Source organism: Drosophila innubila, assembly GCF_004354385.1.
Source record: "Drosophila innubila isolate TH190305 chromosome 3R unlocalized genomic scaffold, UK_Dinn_1.0 2_E_3R, whole genome shotgun sequence".
Classification (NCBI taxonomy): domain Eukaryota; kingdom Metazoa; phylum Arthropoda; class Insecta; order Diptera; family Drosophilidae; genus Drosophila; species Drosophila innubila.
The window spans coordinates 2,497,817-2,518,333 of NW_022995380.1; the positions used below are offsets into that span (position 1 = coordinate 2,497,817).

At 33.6% G+C, this 20,517-nt stretch overlaps 1 protein-coding gene across 4 annotated transcripts in view; it reads left to right on the plus strand.

Moving 5' to 3' along the window:
- The first annotated feature begins 4,610 nt into the window (after positions 1–4,610).
- LOC117790277 (protein doublesex) overlaps positions 4,611–20,517 on the plus strand; it is a 43,079-nt gene continuing 27,172 nt past the window's right edge. Inside the window, exon 1 of one of the 4 annotated variants that reach the window (XM_034629668.1) lies at positions 4,611–5,967. In XM_034629668.1, coding sequence (XP_034485559.1) covers positions 4,938–5,967 — 1,030 coding nt within the window. In that variant the 5' untranslated portion in view covers positions 4,611–4,937. The remainder of the gene's footprint in view (positions 5,968–20,517) is intronic. The other 3 variants (XM_034629669.1, XM_034629670.1, XM_034629671.1) reach the window with 3 other exon arrangements.

The following is a 20,517-nucleotide window of genomic DNA, read 5'->3' on the forward strand; positions in this document are numbered from 1 at the left end:
ATTCCGTTTCTGAATATATGGTTCATGTTCGTGTCAATTTTCATGTCGATTTGATAGAGTATGAATGGTTTTGAAAAACAACGCTTTCATGTTTATTCTCATATCTTTGCATGGAATCGGAACTATAGAGATTGCGATCTCAGATCACGCTCCGAATGATCGTATGAGCGAAAGCCAGTTCTTGCCTGTTGTTGATCGACACATAATTAACTAAATAGAATTGTTGTTGGTTACTCCCTCTGCGCACACCGAGTACTCACGCGGTACTCACCGGGTACTCACTGGATTCTCATTTCCACTCACTGAATGCTCTCTACGCAAATACAAATTAGTAGCGACATGCGAGATAAGCGATCGTCTGCACTGTTTAAATACAGAGGCCGTAGGTACAACATTTTGCCGTGGCCGGAGGGAAAGTGGTCGCAAGTGCAGAGGCGTCTCAGAGTGCAGGGAGAATTGAAAGAGTGGGGAAGAATTGCAAAAAAAAAAAAACAGAGCAACGGTGTTCATTTATCGCGAATCGTTCATGCTCAATTACCGCGCTCTTAACTTAGTAAACTCTTATAAGACAGAAATCCAGAGCATACACTCTCACTCAATTAGTTTTTGATTTTAAAAAATTAAGGAACAGTTTAAACAATAAATTTATTTTTTTGTATTAAAAGGAACCATGGCTCGAACAAAATACTTGGTTTTACCGGATATGTAATCCGGTTCACGAACCGAATTTAAGTCTCGCTATATGGTTCGAAATACCAAACCTAACTTTTTTCATATGTTGGTTTGAAGTCTTTAATTAAAAATAGTGATGTAATTCCAAACTTTATATCGAGCTGTCTATATTTCGAAAAATAAAACATCGAGTTGAAAACATTGAACTTTCTAATAAAAAACAATTTGAAATTGATTAAAAATGAATAAAAAAATACACTGTACTTTAAGTACAAATTATTATTTTTGCTGTATTGTTTCAATATATAATTTAAGCTTTGGCATTTTTGTAGTTAACCTATTAGGGTCGCTCACCATAAATTAAATGACTAAACTTTTTACAAGATTTCACGGGTATTTAATATATACTTATGTACATGCGTGCGTAGAAAAGATCCTAGTTAATCTGACAGACATTATCACATAAGGTCGCTTTCACGCCGAGTTAGGCCAGACAAGACAAACATACAGGAAGCTAAACTACAGATTGAATGACAGCAGCTATGTTTTCTTATGACCAAAATGACACACCAAAAATCGCAATACTATTTAATGCTAGAACAGAGCTATTTAATCAAAATTGTTATTATAATTCTAGAAGGCATCGACATTTCCTTTTTCCTTGCTTTTGTGCTGTTCAAAATTGTGGAACATGCCTGCATAATGTTTTTTTTTAAGGTAATGGACGCCCAAAAGCTCCGAAAAAAATCGTAACTCGTGAGGTTTTAAATTTTAGCAAGATTTTCCATAGAGAATATCTTTAGCCTGTTCTTATGTATTATGTATTTTCGGCAAAATTTTGAGTGATGAATTTACTCTTAGTTGGTAAATTTAAGTCCGATAAAGTGAAAAACAATAACTTTTTAATACTTTGCCCAATTGCGAAAATAAATTTTAATAAATTAGGTAAAATAAAAAGTGAAAGCCGGAAAATACGAAAATTCGCATCTATTCTACAAATCTCTAAAAGCAACAGAAAAGTTAGCGTTCCTGTAAAAAATCAAATAAATGGTTTCAAATGACAGGAAAATTGTGAAGAGATTTTATAAAATTTAAAATTTATAAAACGATCGGTCGAAAATTTCACCTTAATATGCTTCTAAGCGCGGACATGGATTTGATGTTATAACTTTGGTTTCTTGGTGAAAACTTCTTGGAATGGACCTTACATTCCGAATACGAATACGGGATCACATTTTTACATTTGTAGCGTAATGTACCAACGGACGAAAGATCGGTAGAATCAGGCAATACAACTTATTGAAAAATCAGTCAATAAATGAAAAAGAGCAAATAAACTTCCTTAAGTTTATTAGACCTATAAAGAGTATTACATATACACATGTATCGAAACAAGAAATGTGGGTAACAGAAAAAAATTGATAATTCCGACCTAATTGACAAAGTCCCTGATAACCTCTGCATTCCCATTGTCGTACATACTTGCATATGCTTGTATGCATGTGCGTCCCATGGCGCGAACAAATAACCAAAACAAATGAAGAATATAGCAAAAAATAAATGAAAAGAAAAGAAATTGAAGTGCCGGCAAACCAGAAACTAAAGGAAACTGCGCAATGCAACTGGAACCGAGTCGAACTCAAACAAGTTGCAAGCAACAGAAGTATCGCGTCGGACTGCAACAGCAAACAGCAACAAAAGCGAAGCAACTACAAAGTGCAGCACCACAACGCGTCGCGCCGGCGAAAGCAGAAGCAACAACAATGACAACAACAGTGACAACGACACGACAGCACCAAGCAGCCAATGTGTATGAAGCTGCCTATGTACAAGGGAGCGCCTGCATGTCTGCGTGTGTGCTCGTGAGAGGGGCACTGGAGTTGTTTATGTATAAGTGGTGTATATATGTACTTGTGTGTGTGTGAGTGTACAGCCCCCCAAAAGCATTTCTCCAAATGCAGCGACGTCGACGTCCACGTCCACGTCCAAGTCAAAGTCAGCGTCGACGTCAGCGGCATTTGCTCTCTTAGTTTTGGTTCCGTTTCGTTGCCCGTTGCATTCAGTCGCATTCAGGTCGGTAGCCAAACACAGCCAAACATCACATACAAATTCTCACAAATACCCACACACATTCTCACACAAATGAGCACACATACAGTGACGGACATTCGCTGCCGGCTGCGCTCAGTGATTTTGAGTTCTTTGCATCCGCGTCTTGGGGCCCAATGTGAGTTGCCTTGCGCACGCCAAAGATTTCAGATCGAACAGCAAGCAGTCGCAGTCGCAGTCACAGTCACAATCGCAGTCACAGCAGCAGCAGACGCCGAAGCAGAAAAAGCTCAGCTCGTCAAGCGCGCGATACGCGAACCGTCTTTAAGTGTGAAAGAAAAGGCCTGCAAATTGAGATCGATTTCAACTAGTGACAATGTCTAACTAATATTAGTTAGTTGCATTCTGAATTACAATTTTTTTCGCTGGAATTTAATTTATTGTTTTTTGTGGTCGTGAGCGTTTTTTGCCGGCGGCGATCGCTCGACTAATTCTTAAATGATTTTTTGTTTGTTCTGTGACAATATTAATTGAATGAATAGTGAAGCATATGTATATTAACAAGTATAAATAACTTCAACGTTGTTGCGAGTATATTACAAAATAATAAAAAAAAAATTTCAACATTTTATAAATAAATATACGAATTTTATGTGTGTGCACAAAAAATATATTCAACAATATTATATATAACATTTAGTAATAAAAGTTTAAACTTAATCAATACAAAATCAACCAAAATATTCATATAAATATTTAACAGCTATTAGCAAAAAATTATAACAAATAAAAACATTAATCTATTCCAATCTGCATATTTTACAAGGTAAATATCTATCAATTATTCAATAAATATATCAATAATCATCATTTTACATTAAAAAATTATTAGTTCCAATTAAATCATTATACTATATTATTTTATTACTTAAGAAATTCAATTTATTATCACTTACCTGAAAAAGTTGTTAATAAGTTTTTAGCAATTAAGGATTAACCTAACCATTAAAAAACGATGTTAAATATAAATAAATTAATTATTTAACAAATTATCTATACTGAGATCCTCATTTTAAATATTGTTTTTTACATTTCATTCTGGAAGACTGTAAAAGTGATTCAATTAAATTATTTAGTGTAATTAAATAAGTATGCATATAACAAGTTAGATAAGGTCCACAACCATAAATATTATACTACAACCTCAAAGTTAAACCCGCCTTTAAATTGTAACCGATATCCATAACAAAATATCTCATCACTTTGCGGTCTATTTTGACACGTTCAAAATGGGGTATAATAATGATAATATAAATATTGGAACAACATTTTTGACTGCTTTTTATTTAATTGTCCGCCTACATGCAATGCAAACCTATAAAAATTTGATAATGTTACAATAACTAAATAGTTATAATAAACTGCAACTAAAAACGCCCCCACAATTGTCGCTCCATATATCCGTGAAAAACTTTTAGAACAATATTGAAAAATTCTTGACCATAATAAAAACAAATGCAATTTGTTTGCCAATTCAAACGAAGCGTTACGAGCAGCGCCTAAATAGCATTTTAATAAGCAAATGTTTCTAAAGTTTTACGAATTATTTCGCTTGGTTTTGTGCTAGAAATTGTAAAATTGTGTTTGATTACATCAGCGCCAGAAAGCGCCAAGAGAGTTTATCTCACGAGTAAAATAGACGGGAAATGTACAGCTGCAACTTGCTGGGCACTGTTGGCCTTTACCAAAGCGAGAGAGCGTGGCGACATGCCACATCCGAAATATTTATCAATTTGCAATTGTTTCTATAATTTTAAAATACATTTCAACATTTAAATTAATTAAATATTTGTCTTCTTCTTTTCGCAGGCAAACAAAATATTAAAATTAAAAATTTATCAAATTGTAATTGCATAAACCAATATAAATATTAATAATCCGACACTTACAAATTATTGAAATCTTCCAACTCATACTACTCTACGAATAATCAATAAATAAGATACAACAAATATTTAAATCAATTTAAAATATATTAAATGCATAATAACAATTTTTCAAATAATTACACATAACTATTTAATTAACAAATTGATTAAAAATGCATACAAATTGCTGTTAAAATTCGATTAAATTCAATTAAAATTTGAATACGCCCACGATAAATTGAGAAAACGCAGCAACTAAATTAATTGAAATAGACTTCTGTTTTTGGCATGGTTTCGGAGGAGAACTGGAACAGCGATACAATGTCCGACTCGGACATGATCGACTCGAAGAACGACGTGTGCGGCGGGGCATCCAGCTCCAGTGGCAGCTCCATTTCACCACGCACTCCGCCAAATTGCGCGCGTTGTCGCAACCACGGGCTAAAAATCACATTGAAGGGCCACAAGCGGTACTGCAAGTACCGCTATTGCACCTGCGAGAAGTGCCGCCTGACCGCAGACCGTCAGCGGGTGATGGCATTGCAGACGGCACTGCGACGTGCCCAGGCACAGGATGAGCAGCGCTCGTTGCACATGCACGAGGTGCCACCGCCTTCGGGAACGCCGGCGCTATTGACCCATCACAGTCATCATCATCATGTGCATCCCCACGCCCACTCACATCATGGCCACGCCCATCATGCCCATGTGTTGCATCATCAGCAGGCATCGGTGGCGGCATCGGCATCAGCACCACCGCCACAGCCACAATCCCATCTTGGATCGGCTCACAATGGCTCCGCTGGCAGCTTACACAGCCACGCCCACGCGCACGCCCATGTGCATCACGCCCACATGGCGGCCGCAGCCGCCGCTTCGGTGGTGCAGCAGCATCAACAGCAGCAGCAGCAGCAGCAACAGCAACAGCAACATCATCACCACAACAGCCACCAGCAGCAGCAGCAGCAGCAACCACACCAGGCAGCTTCTGTGAGATCTCCGTCACACAGTGACCATGGCGGCACCGTTGGTCCAGCCACAAGCAGCTCAGGTGGCGGTGGCGCCACTTCCAGTAATGTGGCAGCTACTTCCAGCAGCGCCGGCAGTGGCAGTGGCAGTGGCAGCAGCAGCTCTGCAGCAGGTGGCAGCGGTGGCATCAGTGTCATAACCAGCGCCGATCATCACATGTCCACAGTGCCAACGCCCGCACAGTCGCTGGAGGGTTCCTGTGACTCGTCCTCCCCGTCGCCATCATCCACATCGGGCAATGCCGTTCTGCCCATTTCCGTGTCCAGCACTCGCAAGAATGTGCCTCTGGGTGAGTGTTCAAGATACAACAGTTTTATTGAATATCACATATCTTTAAAATTAACTTTAGAAGTCTTTTATAAATATGTATATTCTTAATTAATGATCGAAAGTTCATTTAATTCATTCATTAATTTTTTACATTTGAAATCACTTAATTGAATTAAGTAAATTATGAAAATTAGTGTGCCAAGTTACTAGTATTTACTTATATCCCAGAATACTAATTTACTCCTTAAACTTGATAACATAATTTATATCAACATACTTCATCACAATAATCATATAACATGATTGAAAAAATAGTTTTTAATTTTTTAGGATTAAGGGTGAACATTTTGCTATTCAATCATCATACATATTTTATCATACTCGTATCCTGAATAGAAATTTTCCTTGCAAACGTTTAACATTTTTTTAAATCATTAAATTGCACTCAAAATACGTAATAGTTTGAGTTTTTGCACAGATATTTTAAGACATTTAGATCGCCGACTTGTTGCTTATTTAATGCATTTATAAAGTATTATCCATTAAAAGTTCAGAAGTTAAAATATCCTTGGATATTTTTCATGCATACATATGTATTTAGTGATTAAATCTATTTGTTTTGAACATAGGTTGTCAACCATAAATTTCTTAAGCAATAACTTTCAATGTGATTGACCAGCATAAAAACATTTACTTCAAAAAACACGTTTTTTCTAATGGTATAATTGTATATTCCTTATCAGTATCCACATGTAAATTGATATGAACTGGTTAGTCTGTCAATTTATCAAGACAAGCGAATCGTTTTTCTTTCCTGTTTTTGTATAAGAGTTTGTCTAATATATGATGTTAATACATCATTAAATAATGGTAATTTTTTGTTGGGTAGCGACTATTCTACTTTATAGTACATGTGAGCATTGTTGATTCGAGGTCTGATTTTGTTATCGAAGACACTATGTGACTACGGGATATTAAAAAGTCTGGGACCCTTGCTGTAGAAATGTAGTCTTCAGGCAAATGAGGTTGAAAGTTGTGGAGTGATTAAGAAAATAAAAAACCTTTTTAAAAATGGGCACGTTCACCAGAAAAATGCTCGTTGATCCAGTATAACTAAAATATTACTTCCTTTTGGACCTACTGATGCATTTTACTGTCAACGCCTAATTTTCGTTAATTTTTTATATGAAAACAGCTGAAGGTAGCAGATTTCCATCATAGAAGCATTCATTTTCTCGTAGAAAATTGAACTAATAAAGATGAAAGCAATCGACCTTTCCGATTAAAAAATGGAAATCGCAAAAAAGATATTTTTTTAAAAATCATTTGAATCAATGCAAGATTATTTTTAAGGCTATTGCATTTAACAACCGTTCTGAGTTTTTTTGTTAGCCTTATAGAGAATTGTTGTACGCATTAAATAAATTATTTTATCTTTTTAGTAATTTCGTCATTTTGATTTGTTATTTATGCTGGAAGAGAGATTATGTAAAAAAATTGTTTTAATACATACACTGCGTTTGGAAAGTCCATTCTTAAAAAAACAATCGTAACTATAGAAAAGCTTATTTTATTTAATGGCGCAATTTATATGTACATCCTAGTGAATTAATCAAAGTGTATATTGTTTTGAGAAGTAACTTAAAATTTTGATCTTTTTTAATTTTTTGTCGCAGTGGACTTTTCTGTAAAAATGGCCATATAGACAAATATGTTTGTTTACTTTGAGTACGTGTACAATGCCCTGTTAGTTGCTTTATTTATGCTTATTCACTTGGACTTGTGTAAGTCTTCACATAACACGTGTAAATGCTGTCTCCTGTCCTTTAGGGTCTACTCCCAGCATGTATCATTTGATATTTATGGATCATTTATTGTACTCAGCTACAATTAAAATAAAAAAGAAAAGAAAAAAAAAAAAAGAAGGGAAGTGAAAGAAATTCGGTGAAGTTGGCAGGCAGCCGATTTCGTTGTCTGACAACTAAATAATTGTCATTCTACTTATTATAGTCTACAAAACTTGTACTAAGATGAGGGAATATACATATCATACTAACAACGTCCCCAACGTCTCGAGACTCTGAGCACGTACACATTTTGTGTCCCATAGACGGACAGCTAAAGACCAGCAACAGGAAAGTCCAAGTAAGCTGAAGTTGTTTATCGTATGGTCAACATGGGAATGGATACATCAGAAGGGGGGGCTGCACTTGTCTGGGCAGTTGTCAATGGCACCCTAAAGTTAATTGTTTTAAAATGTGGACACAGCCAAGACATTGTTTGCGTGTAGGATAATAAACTATTATCGGAGTTCCAGGCTGTCAACAGGAGCATAAATATGGCACATAATGTATATATTTAAAATCTTGCATGAATATATATAAAATTATTCAATCAGGAGTAAAAACTCGGAATGATAAGGGCTATAATTAATTGCGTCAACAAAGAAGCTGACACAATTACATTTATCAAAACGTTGAGCAAGGAGAATTTGTCCCATGTGTTAATGATTTAGGCACACGCTCAATTAATTACAATTCTTCCGCACTTAAAATTTAAACAAATAGGATACACTTGAATATACTCTATATTACCTTAAAAAATATCTGCAATTTAGTAAAATTTTAAATGAGAACATTAAAATAACACTTATAATAAGAATTGTATTAATTCTTTAATACTCTACTTCCATCTTTTGGTACAGGGTATACAAATGCACATCAAATTGCATTGCGAATAATTTCGTCTATTATTATTCGTCTAGCTCGATACAACTTACCTCTGTCTATAATTAGAAGCATAATAAAAGCAAAATTTATAAGAGAAAATAAAAATGTTCATAAGCGCCAAAAGTAGCATTTTTTTCTCTCTCACTATCTCTTGATTTCTCTCTCTTCTGCAACCTTGAGTCCAAGTCTCCGGCTCGTGGTTGCTCTTTCTGGTTCTTCTCTGCCTTGCTGTCTGCTAAATGAGTGGGCAGCTAAAGATATTCAACGCGATTTGCAACAAAGTTGCAGACCAAGACGAAAAAAAAAACAGAAACCGATCCCGAACTCAAACACGATGCACCGACTACGAGTTTCGAGTGCTCGTAAATGAGTCGGTCGGGTTGGGCTTACAAGATTGCACACAATGGGTGCGCAACCTGACGTATCTATATGGATACAGTGGGCGCAAGACGTTCTGTCTGCTACCGTTTGTGTGGACTTACCTGTTGGGGGTACGGGTACAGGTTTGAGTGATTGACAAAGTGCCGTGGATACTATAAGTACAATGTATACTGTGGGTATAATACCTATTTTTGTCGGTACTTCTATTTATCAAAGCTTTAAATGATATGTTGTATATTTAATTTATGTCTAATTTACTCAGAGTTGTCATATTTCAAGCTTTTAGAATTATTTATTAAAAATCATGTTTAATTATCATGATAACTTACTATTTTGTTGATTAACTGCTTTTTTATTAAAATAAAATTATTTGTAAAATAGGTATTAATAGTTCATATATTTTCAACTAACTAAATATCTATTAGATTCAAGGCTGCAAGTCGGTTCTAATCCGAACCACACATAACCGGTTCGGTTCGCATTTTCAAGCAACACGAACCGGATAATGAAACGATCCTGTGATATTATATTCCCAGCGATCAATGAACCCAACCACAGCCTTTAAGAAAAGGTTAGGCTCTAAAAATACAAAAAAATATATCATACATTGTATTTTTTTCTTATATTCAGCAACGTAAATATTTTAATCTTAAAACTAACTTAAATTTAAAATTATATTTTTTGTAATACTAAATTTACTTTTTTTTTTTAAATGTTGAAAAATGTTAAGCAATAAATTGAATTAAGGCTCCTGGGTTCAGGCGGAATATAAACTGGTTTTGTGAACACATGACTTCTTTATCAACATCTTATTTATGTAATCAAATGATCAATATCATCTTATAATGTTGTAAATTCAAATTTGGAGGCAACAAGTGTGAACTTGTTCCAGTGTACCATGACAGACGATGAGATGCATTGTTTTTACACCTTTACTAAATGATCGGTGGTATCGGTCCGATTGTCCGAATTGTCCAAATTGTCTGCACGTCCGCTAATAATATGCACTTAAGCCCTTTACAAAAAAATATAATGAAAATGTACTGTGATAATGCCCCCTCCTTCTGTCTGGTTCGGTGAGATGATGAATGGTTTGTGTCGGACAGCCATGACAGGTATTGGCATTGGTCAGGTTGTTGTAAGTCGTAAGTATTTGCAGTATAATTTCGAATTTGCATGCACCCTGTGTGCTTGTCCTCAGCTGCAATTAGGGAAAATCTAGTTAAATGACCCGTGTGATCAAGCCGCCATTGTTCTATAGAAGTTTAAAATGGAACCTATGGACGTTCTAGTAAATAAAGAAAAGAACAAGTCTAGTCATTTGGCATAGGTATACTTACTTACTTATAAATAATGACGAAGAGACCAGTTAAAATGCAGAATGCAAATTTACATCAAAATAAATTCTCTTGAGAAATGGAGAATAATAAATAATCCAAAAAAAATATTTAGTTACAGTCTGTAGATAAGTTAAGTTATTGAATTGGTAGCCTAAAGATCAAAGGTTGATACTGAAAAACAAGAAATCCTTGTTCTTTTTATTATAACTAAAAAAAATCAACTGTAAGTAAGTTTTTAGTTGGATATTAAAGACTGAAGAATGTTAAAAAAAACCAAAATGGATTTAAAGTGTAGATTTCGAGTTTGTTGATCTTTCAAAGAAATCTTACCTTTTAGATCTAATCTTACATATTTAAAAAACTTTTCTCATGAGAATAGTATATTTAAAAACTTTGCAAAAGTCATATTCATTGCTAATAGTATGTTATTCTCTGGAATTATGTCTATATGGGCTTTATGACATCGTTTTGAGGCTTACTTGAATTCGACTTTCAACTGTCCTTCTCAAGGGACGGGGTTCTATTCCTAGTCACGTAACTGCAGCTGCAACTACCGACTCTTATTATGAAAATTACTTTTTATTCTCTCTCGACTTTAGCTTGGACTTGGGTACTTTAGCAGTCGTAAAAGTCGACTAACTCGCTAGGTTCGACATTGGATTTGGTAGGTTGGTAGTCTTTTTCACCGGGGTCGTCGTCATAGTCGTCGTCGTCGTCGTCGTCTTGAGAATCGTTAAACGGAAAACGTCAAGTGGTTTGGCAGTTCCCAGTTGGCAGGTTGGTTCTTCGTCCGAATGCGACTGAATCGATAGACTCCGGTTTCAGTTAATTAATTTAATGCGCTTGCGCTAATTTCGGGCTCTTAAGACAGGCAGCTCGCTGGTCCTGGCCTGTCTTTGTACATCTTCTTAACCCATAACCATAGCATATTTCGCCAGAAAACCTCAACAAACTTTGGCGCGCTCGTAAAAATAAAGTTGTAAAATGTATTTTTGTTTTGTTGTTCCCCCTGTTGTTGTTTTTGTTTTTGCTAAAGTTGTTGTTGTGTTTTCGATTTCATTTCAAATGGCAGCCATATTTTGTTGCTGCTGTAGTTTGCATTTTTATTATTATTCCACATTTGAGGAAATGTACTCAGAGGCGGTCCAGGGGTCAGAGAGAATAAGAGAGAATATGAGAGAGAAACTTGACAGGTCATTTCGTTGTATAATTTATGAGATTTCCAGCTAATATGTTGGCATAACTTTTTAATACTTTTTGTCCCGACTATTGAAAGCCCGGATTATGCGCCAAAATTACTGTTTAATTATGTGGCCAGAAGCCGCAACACAATTGACCGATGCCGAATGGCCAAAAAAAAAAAACAAAACTAAAAAAAAATTAAAAAACATATTTAACTTGAACTATAAAAAACATGCTTTGTGCAATTAAAGTTGCTTTTATGAGCAGAAAATTAGTGCAGACGAAGCCAAGGCTCTCAGGCAGTTGGCGCCCTTTGTGGCACATATGTATGTACGAGTATGTACATATGTATTTATAAGTACAACATATATTTTCAAAACAGCTGCAAATACAAATGCGAGTGTATTCTATTTTGATCCTTTCCCTAAGTTGATAAAGTCAACCGATGTAATGTTGATTGAGGCTTTACATGTGAATGCTGGCATAATCAGCTCATATGCTGAAAGCTAAATTACAGCTCAGCGGCCTATAATGATATGCAACTGTTCTATAAGCCAAGCAGAAGTCAACCAACCCAACTGCAAGTCTTATTTTTTTTTAAGTCCCGGCTAATTGAATTAAATCATATCAAAAAAATGCGGGTTTCTCCCCTCACCAGGCGCCCCTGGGGCGTGACAAAAAACATCAGCGAGTTGATGATCTACCTAAGATCTGTAATGGCTTTGTAATGATGCGTAATTGTAGAGTACATCTCTAAAGGTTTCGATTCACAAGTCTGAAGATGATGGTAAGCTTTAAGCATAAGTTGTACAAGTTTTCTGGAAAAGAAAACGGAAATTTAAATAGCTTTGTATTTCGCCTTTGATCAATTTGCAACTTGTAATAGGTACATAAAGGATCAAAAAAATTTGTTTAATAAAAATGAAAGTTAAATAGTTTCAATGACAATCAAATTGGATGTGTTCCTACTTTGACCTTAATTGCTTTGCTCAAGCTCAACACAAATTGAAAAATGATTTTTTTCATTTATTCGTATCAATTTTTTAGGTATCTTTGATTTGGAAGCAGTCGAATCGTAAATTAAAAACTTACTGAAATATGCCTCAAACACAACGAACTGAGGTAATAAACTAAGTACTTAGCACTCTCTGGCATATGCCAACCATAAATATTGCTCAATTCCCAATGCTTCATATAAATATGCCTCGGACTTGTTGCAGCTAAAATTGCAATTGCCTTTGCAGTTTTCCAGTTGCAAGTTGTACCGAAGAATTCCTTATCCGTAGCACGATAAATTGCGTGTCTTTTTCAATGTAAACAGAGTTGGGGGCAGTTCGCAGAGTTGCACTGTCGATAAGTAAGTGGCAACAACGATGCCAAAGTCTTTTGGGAGGCCTATCAGCGCCTGAGCTCAGCGTGTGGCATGCAACATCACCATTAGCAATGCAACAATTTAACGTACACAACATAAAATGTGTTTTAAGTACACTGCACACATTTTGCCTATGTGAATTTGTTCGAGGCGCCCTTTAATTGATAAAAAAAAATACTATATATTATATAAACTACATTTAAATTATAAAAATTAAAATAACTATTATACTAAGTACAGATAAAAGTTATTATTAATATTCAAGTAGCTTTTCGTGTGTGTTCTCAAGTTACCTAAAAGTAGGTTGGGTTAAGACAGTTAAACGCAATAACAACAAACTCACACGCAGATACACGTACCGTGTAACTAAATAAAATAAAAAAAGCAAAGAGTAAGAACTCTACACTAAATTAAAAATAACACTCGAAAATAATTTTAGAACAGAACGAGTCCCACTTTCAGTATATCTAGAGTCTGGACTAAGATTATGGTTTGTAGCAGGCTCACACACATACCCCCCCACACACACACACACAGCTAATGTTCAGTTAGCTGCAAAACTGTTACAACGATCAGCTGTTAATAGACAAGTCTTATAAAAGTCAACAAGGTCCGAGTGACAACCGAGTCAACCGGTTGGACATGGTTCCAGCGCTTGCATTCCGAGCTATAACACATACATACATACATACTCACTTACTCACATACTCAGCTATGTCAATTACACTAGATGTAAATTAAATATGAACTGCGAATGCGATTGTCAAATTGATTGAATCGATATTCGAATGTGGGCTCAAAACCAAATTTGCACATTTACAATTGCCAGTTAATAACCAAGCTGCGCTAAAAAAAAAGTGTTAGAAACATCATCAAAATATGCAAATTACCAAATTATATTTTCTATTTATTTATCTTTAAATTATTGCATACTGTTATACGCAGACTTTGGGTGGATGGGTCAAAATAAGTTATCAAAAAATCACAAATATTCACACGTCTGAGTAAATCAGACTTTGGCTAAACATAAATCTAGAGAACTATATTGTTATAAAATTGTGAATTTTGATTCAATATATATACTCCTTTATTAAAAACAAATCACAAATATTACAATTTAGACACAGTGTGGGAAAAATATTTTTGTCGAACAAGCTTTTGTTTAGTTGAAGATATTTGATAAAAGTTATTCACATTCAGCTTATGAGATTTAACTTAAATTTTCTATACAAAATTAATCCATAAAATAATTTATTGAATATTCCCTAAATAATTTTGTGAAGAAAACTTTTCGATTCAGTTTCCTATTTTAAGTTAATAAGTAAGTAAAAGTTAAGTAAATAAAAAATTTTCAGAATGGTAAATTTTTTTGTGGTATTGTAATGTTCAAATCAAATAAATATTTAAAGTTCAAAGTTACTTGCCGTCTCAATTCAAACAATTAATCGACAACATGTTAAAGTAATCTCTTGATTATATGTACCTGTATTAAAATTCACAAGATTATTATTGAGTCAATATATAATATACCATATGTTAGTGGGAGGCAGCTTATCATGAAATTATTTATCTCATGTTTCGCCGTTTGCTTCTGTAAAAGTATTAAGTTGGTCTTAAATTATGCACAGGAACAGCAAACTATAAACTGTAATGCTTTAAAGGTGGACAGTCTTTAATTCATCTGAAATTTGCATCATTTTCTTTTATTTGATATCTCATATATGTAAACCATACTCTAGTTTCATATTCTAGGGATTGAACTGAAACAGGTTCTATACGAAGCTAAAGGACATGAATCTGTAAATATGTGCTGCAGGTATTCATGTAATACCCGGCAATTGCCTTTGCTCCGGGGCCCTTATCAACAAATTCAGTTACGAACTGTTCATGGTCCTTACAGACCAGATCAAGTTTTTGCGCCGCGTGTCTGGTCCATTAAAATAAAATGCATATAATTGCAAACCCATTCAAAAACGCCCACAAAAAAAAAATAACAAAAAGAAAAGAGGAGCACGAGGCGAGAGTCAGTCAGAGAACGAGTTGTCACCTGCAGATATTTGTTTGTATTTTGTGGCTGAATTCATTCATTGCAATTCACATTCACATTGTGTTCATTAAATACTTGTCGCAATTTCAATATAAATAAACAAAAAGCGCAACTTGCTTAAATTGTTGCAAAATTTACAACTACAAATTATAAAAATTCCAATTTAAATCGAAATTGAAATAAAACATTTTGATTTACTTCAATTATCATTGTATAGACAAGCTTTATATTATTCAGTAGCATTTTATGTGTAACTAATTCCAGCCAAGTCACTTAAACTTATTTAATTGTGGAAGCAAAGTAGTTCTAATTTTAGTGTTCTAGTGTTAAAAATATCACTTGTAAGTGAACGTTAAACCTAGTTTAAGACTAATAAGAATAATTGAGAATCTAAAATGTTCGATTGTCAGATAACCTGTATCAAGATATTATTTCTATCGTGGTTATAAATTAAAACTGCAGTTTGGACAGAAATCTTCCAATTTATACTAGTACTTATCTTTACTAATTTTAATGTCTTTAGTTTTTATAGTTTTTCGAATAGACATGTTAATTCTGTTGAATAAAAATGCAAACAGATGAACAATGCTAAATATGATAAAATACTTCTTAAACCAAGTTTAATGGGTACAGGCTATTATAAATAAGTATATGTTTCAGGGATAGTTAAAGTTAATTATATATGGTGTTAAAATATATGTATATATTTCAAGTAAAAATACGTAATTGTGTATTTTTCATAACAACAACATTTATGCTGTCACAAATGTCGCAAATAGATTGTTACTAATTAAATACAAACATATGTGAGTATCTTAATAAGCAGTCATTACTTGTTGTCACACCTAGAGTAGCAGAACTTTAAATTTTATTTTGCAATTAATATAAAACATTTGTACACAAATTAATGAATACATAATACTATAACAGAACAAGCAATGTCAATATTATCACTTGCTTACAAATCGTTTAAAATGTCCCCTTTCCATTTCTTAAATATTTAATTGATATGTTCAGGTGTTAGTGCATTTCGTTTTAGAAAGAAATCGTATACCCTTCTTTTTTATATGAGCTACAAGCTTCCAACTGATTATAAATGTTTTACTAATAAAAAACTTTTTCAAAGTTTCTGTAAAGTACTTCTATGACCTATGGCCTATAACTTAAGTAAGACGGACTACCCATGTTGTGTGGAGATAAATAGTCTATACATATATATATATAAAATCCATGCTAATGCCATTACTAGAAATGACCATGGCCATTAAGCAACAACTACTTAAATAATTTATTTGTTTTTGTTGCGATCATTAAAATTGCAACGATTTTCCGAAGTCTGCCCACACGAGGCTACAAAATCTGTGGTTTCAACTAGGACCCAAAATGCTCACAGAAATGTGCCCATAAAAGTGGCCAACGACTCACAACGAATGCTGCTGGCAATTTTTAAGCGCATTTTTAATTTATTTTCAACATTTTTACAATTCAAAAACACTTTTTGGTGCCACAGTTAGGCGAGAGTCTCAGACTCTCAGATGCTTTGGCTTTTGCATCAAAGTTGTAAATGTCGCGTTGAGTCGTAAATTTGAATATATACATATAAATATATATATGTGTGTATGTATATGTAAGTGTGGCTGTGTGTGTGTCTGAGGTTATATGGTGTGTAACGACAAGCGGTGATACGAGAAACATGCCCAGTTTATTTTTTCTTCATTTCTTTACAGGCATGAAGGAAGTTGAAGTCGAGAACGTGCGCGCCTCAAAGGCAAATTACGTTGCGCAGACGCATTTAATGAGCTGAGTTAGGTTGAGTTGAGTTGAGTTGAGTTAACTTGAGTTGAGATGTGTTTTTATGATTTTTCTTGAATTGAGTATTTTCTTATTTTTTCTTTCTGCTCATTTTTTTTTTAATTTTAACACAATCTTACACAATTTTTTTTTTATTTTATTAGCAATTTTTATGACTCTTTTAGCAGAGAATACAGTCAAACATCAACATAATGAACTTGAGATCAAAAACTTTAGTTTACATTTAAAGAAACTAAACTTATAATGCTACCACACAATACTTTAAATCCTATTTCAAAAATAACACTAGGCAACAAATTTGAAATTTTTTGATAGAACCCTCTTTTCTTGATAGATATGGGGATAGTGAAATTTTTGTTCTTAGAATTTTTTAAAATTTGGCTTCTTTTTTTATTACTTTTTTTCAGAAGATAAACCAAAAATAATAATTTTATTAATTCGAAAATTTATGTCTCTTAAACTACTGGTTTAAATCGTAGACTTTGTATGAATAAATTAGAGATATATTCATTAGCTTTCAGAAAAAAGTAAAACTTTTGAAAATCGGTTTTTGCATTCTAGAGTAATTGTGACAAATGTGGGCGCACCTTTTAAAAAAGGTACGAAAAAAAAACGGAGATTTTAAAAAAATTCTAAAAAAAATATCTCCCTAAAGATAAGTTGGAAGTCAAAAGATCAAAGACCAATAGTTTCTTTGTAGCAAAGAACAACTGTACTTAATTTTCTTATGCAAACACTCACGCATATAAACTCTTAATTACAGAAACTCCACCCTCAAAGTATCCGAAATTCACCCCTCCGTATACCCACACTTTGTAGTTGTAGTTACCTCGATCTTAGGATCACTGCCACCAGCTATAACCGCCAAAAAGATTTTAAAAAGTTTATATCAAATTTGGGTAGTGTATTTATTACAGAAATATATTTATATATTACAAAATTTTTTGAAAAAATTAACAAATATATATATATAAATATAGGTAATATCTTGCAGCGAAGTTCAACTGTATTACTTAGTAATATTTAAAACCCATTGCGTTTTTTGGTGTGTAACTTTGTTTATATATTTTTGAAATATATTTATATATATGTACTAAGTGAAAATAAAGTAATATTTATATAAAATGAATTTAGCCAAAGCTTTATGGCGAAGCTCAACTGTACTGCTAATTAATATTCAAAAACCAGTGCGTTTTTTGTGTATTTTCATGTTGAGCATTATGACTTGTTATCTACTCGAATTTATTATTCTGTGTCAAAGATCAGCGACCGCTTTATGAATGTCATTTCGCGACTGCCTCAATTGGACTGGCTTTAGATGAGGAACTAGGAGCTAGGTTTTGCGTATAGGCTCTTAGGAACCATATTTTGGTTTGAGATTTCAAACATAAAATTATAATTTACAACTTTGTTTGTGTATAATTTTTGTTTTCGATTTGTGTGTGTGTGTATGTGTGTGTGTGTGTGTGTATGTGTGTGTGTGTGCATGTACATATGTATTGTGCTGTCAAAACATAAAACAACGTGAAGTCTTTTTAAGTTGGTTTTTACAGCGCTCAAAGCTGCGCAGCTGAAAACGTAGATGCTGAGTTGCAGATTGAAGATCCTAAGCTCTGGCCAGGGACACATCTGCCGAAGGTTCGTTGCACGGCTTGTACGGCAACAATAATTTAATTATCTCTGCTTGTGGCTTTTTCTGATTGCCCCCAGGCGAAATGACGTTCCGTTTTAATTTTAAAGCGCTTCCTCTTAGCCTTAATGCTTGATTTTTATAATCGAAAACTTAAAGCAGCCAGCAGGTAGTTAAATTGCTGCAGGTCTGATTAATACCCAATGCTGTATTATAATGCCACATGATATCATATCGAATCTTGCCATAAGTCCATGTTCGATTTATCTACCAGAAGACAAACTGGTTATTCATCGTTTTTTAATTGATCAATATATCACATAACGTGTACAGCATTACTTTTGCCTTGACAAGTATTTTAAACAGATTTGATCATATGTTTTGCTAAAATCATGGAGAGAGAGAGGGACATTAAGTTAATTAATAAAACCGAAATTAGTTACATTTTCTTGAAGTCATAAAAGTTAAATGCTTTAAATTATCTTTAATAACAGACTTTTAAAAATGACATTTACTTAGCAAGTTAAAGTTCAATCAAGTTTATACTATGTTTGATATTAACATGTAAATGTATTTATACTCGTGCCGAGTATCTGTGTCAATTCAACCGTTGTGGGGAGTCGGTCGATCCAGAGTGCGAGAACAAAGTCAGAATAGAGAGCGAGAGTGACAACACGCATATAATTGCAAATGTGTACACATATGTACATATATTGCATAACATTCGCATTCGCATTCGCAACTATGGAAATATTCAACATTATCATAATAATCATTATCAAGTCAATGTCTTACTTTCAGCTGTTTTTGTTGAGCGATAACGAAAATGTACAGTGGGATATTTACTATATATGTAACTAATCAATTTAAATTGTATTAATAATAACATTTAGCTATATGCTTTTTGTAAGTTTCAATTTTAATCTGCTATATTTTATATTCTATAATAAAACAGTTATTGGACTACTTTTGTAATCAGCGACATGTGTAACGAGGCTAAAGTTCCACTGTGCGGCATTGGCACTGTTCACCTTGAACTTGAATTGTGTTACAATGCACTGCTTTTCCATATCTATATTTATATTTATGTACATAACACTGTAAGCACTTCCGCGTGTGTGTGTGTGTCCGAGTGCCATAATTTACATTTACACTTGTTTGTATATATGTATGTACAATAGTATAGATATGTGGCTAAGGGAGGCCCCATGGGGCTTACACATGCGAATCACAAAATGCATATAGTGTGTGCGAGTAGATGGATAAATTAATAAATACATATATTTGTACAAAATATATATTTACATAAAATAAGTGTTGGTCTACAATTAATCTTTTAATTTAAATAGAAAAAATACTTTAATTTGAATAAATTTGATTAATAGTTATTGTTTTAGGATTAGTTTGGATTGCGTAGAGCTTTATAAAAACCATAAACATACCAAAAATAAATAATTATAAATGAGCTTGATTAGATGCGTTAATATACATTTTTTACTGACATAAACTATAATTTTCATTTATAAATATGTAGCATTGATATTAAAAATATTTTTTTTAGTAATAAGATTTATAGTATTTAGTTTATTTATTTAACTACAATTATTAGAGTTTTTCAACAAAGTTGTATTTAATAAACATCTTTTATTTAATAAACATCTTCTTTAAACAATACTGTTAACGTATTGAAACTTGTGCCATTAAATATTTTGTAGTTTTCACTGCAACTTCTGTTTTATTTTAATGTTTTTCCCCAACTTAATCCTACTCAACAGCTGATTTATGTCTCTTAAAATGCTGCATGCAATTCAAATGGGATCCAAGCCAAAAAAAATAAATTAAATCTTTACAGAAAAAAAATTAAGAGGTGCATTAAAATAATTTCAGTTGTTTATATTTTAGAAACAAATTGGCGGCGCCATTTTTGTTGGAGGAAATTAAAGAGCTCTGGCAAGAAATATGGCAAAATTTAGTGCATAACAATTTAGTGCACGTTCCGAGAGTGTCACTCATACACTCACACACATATAGAGGAAGATACACATTGATTTTCATTGGTTTTTCATGAGCTTTTTT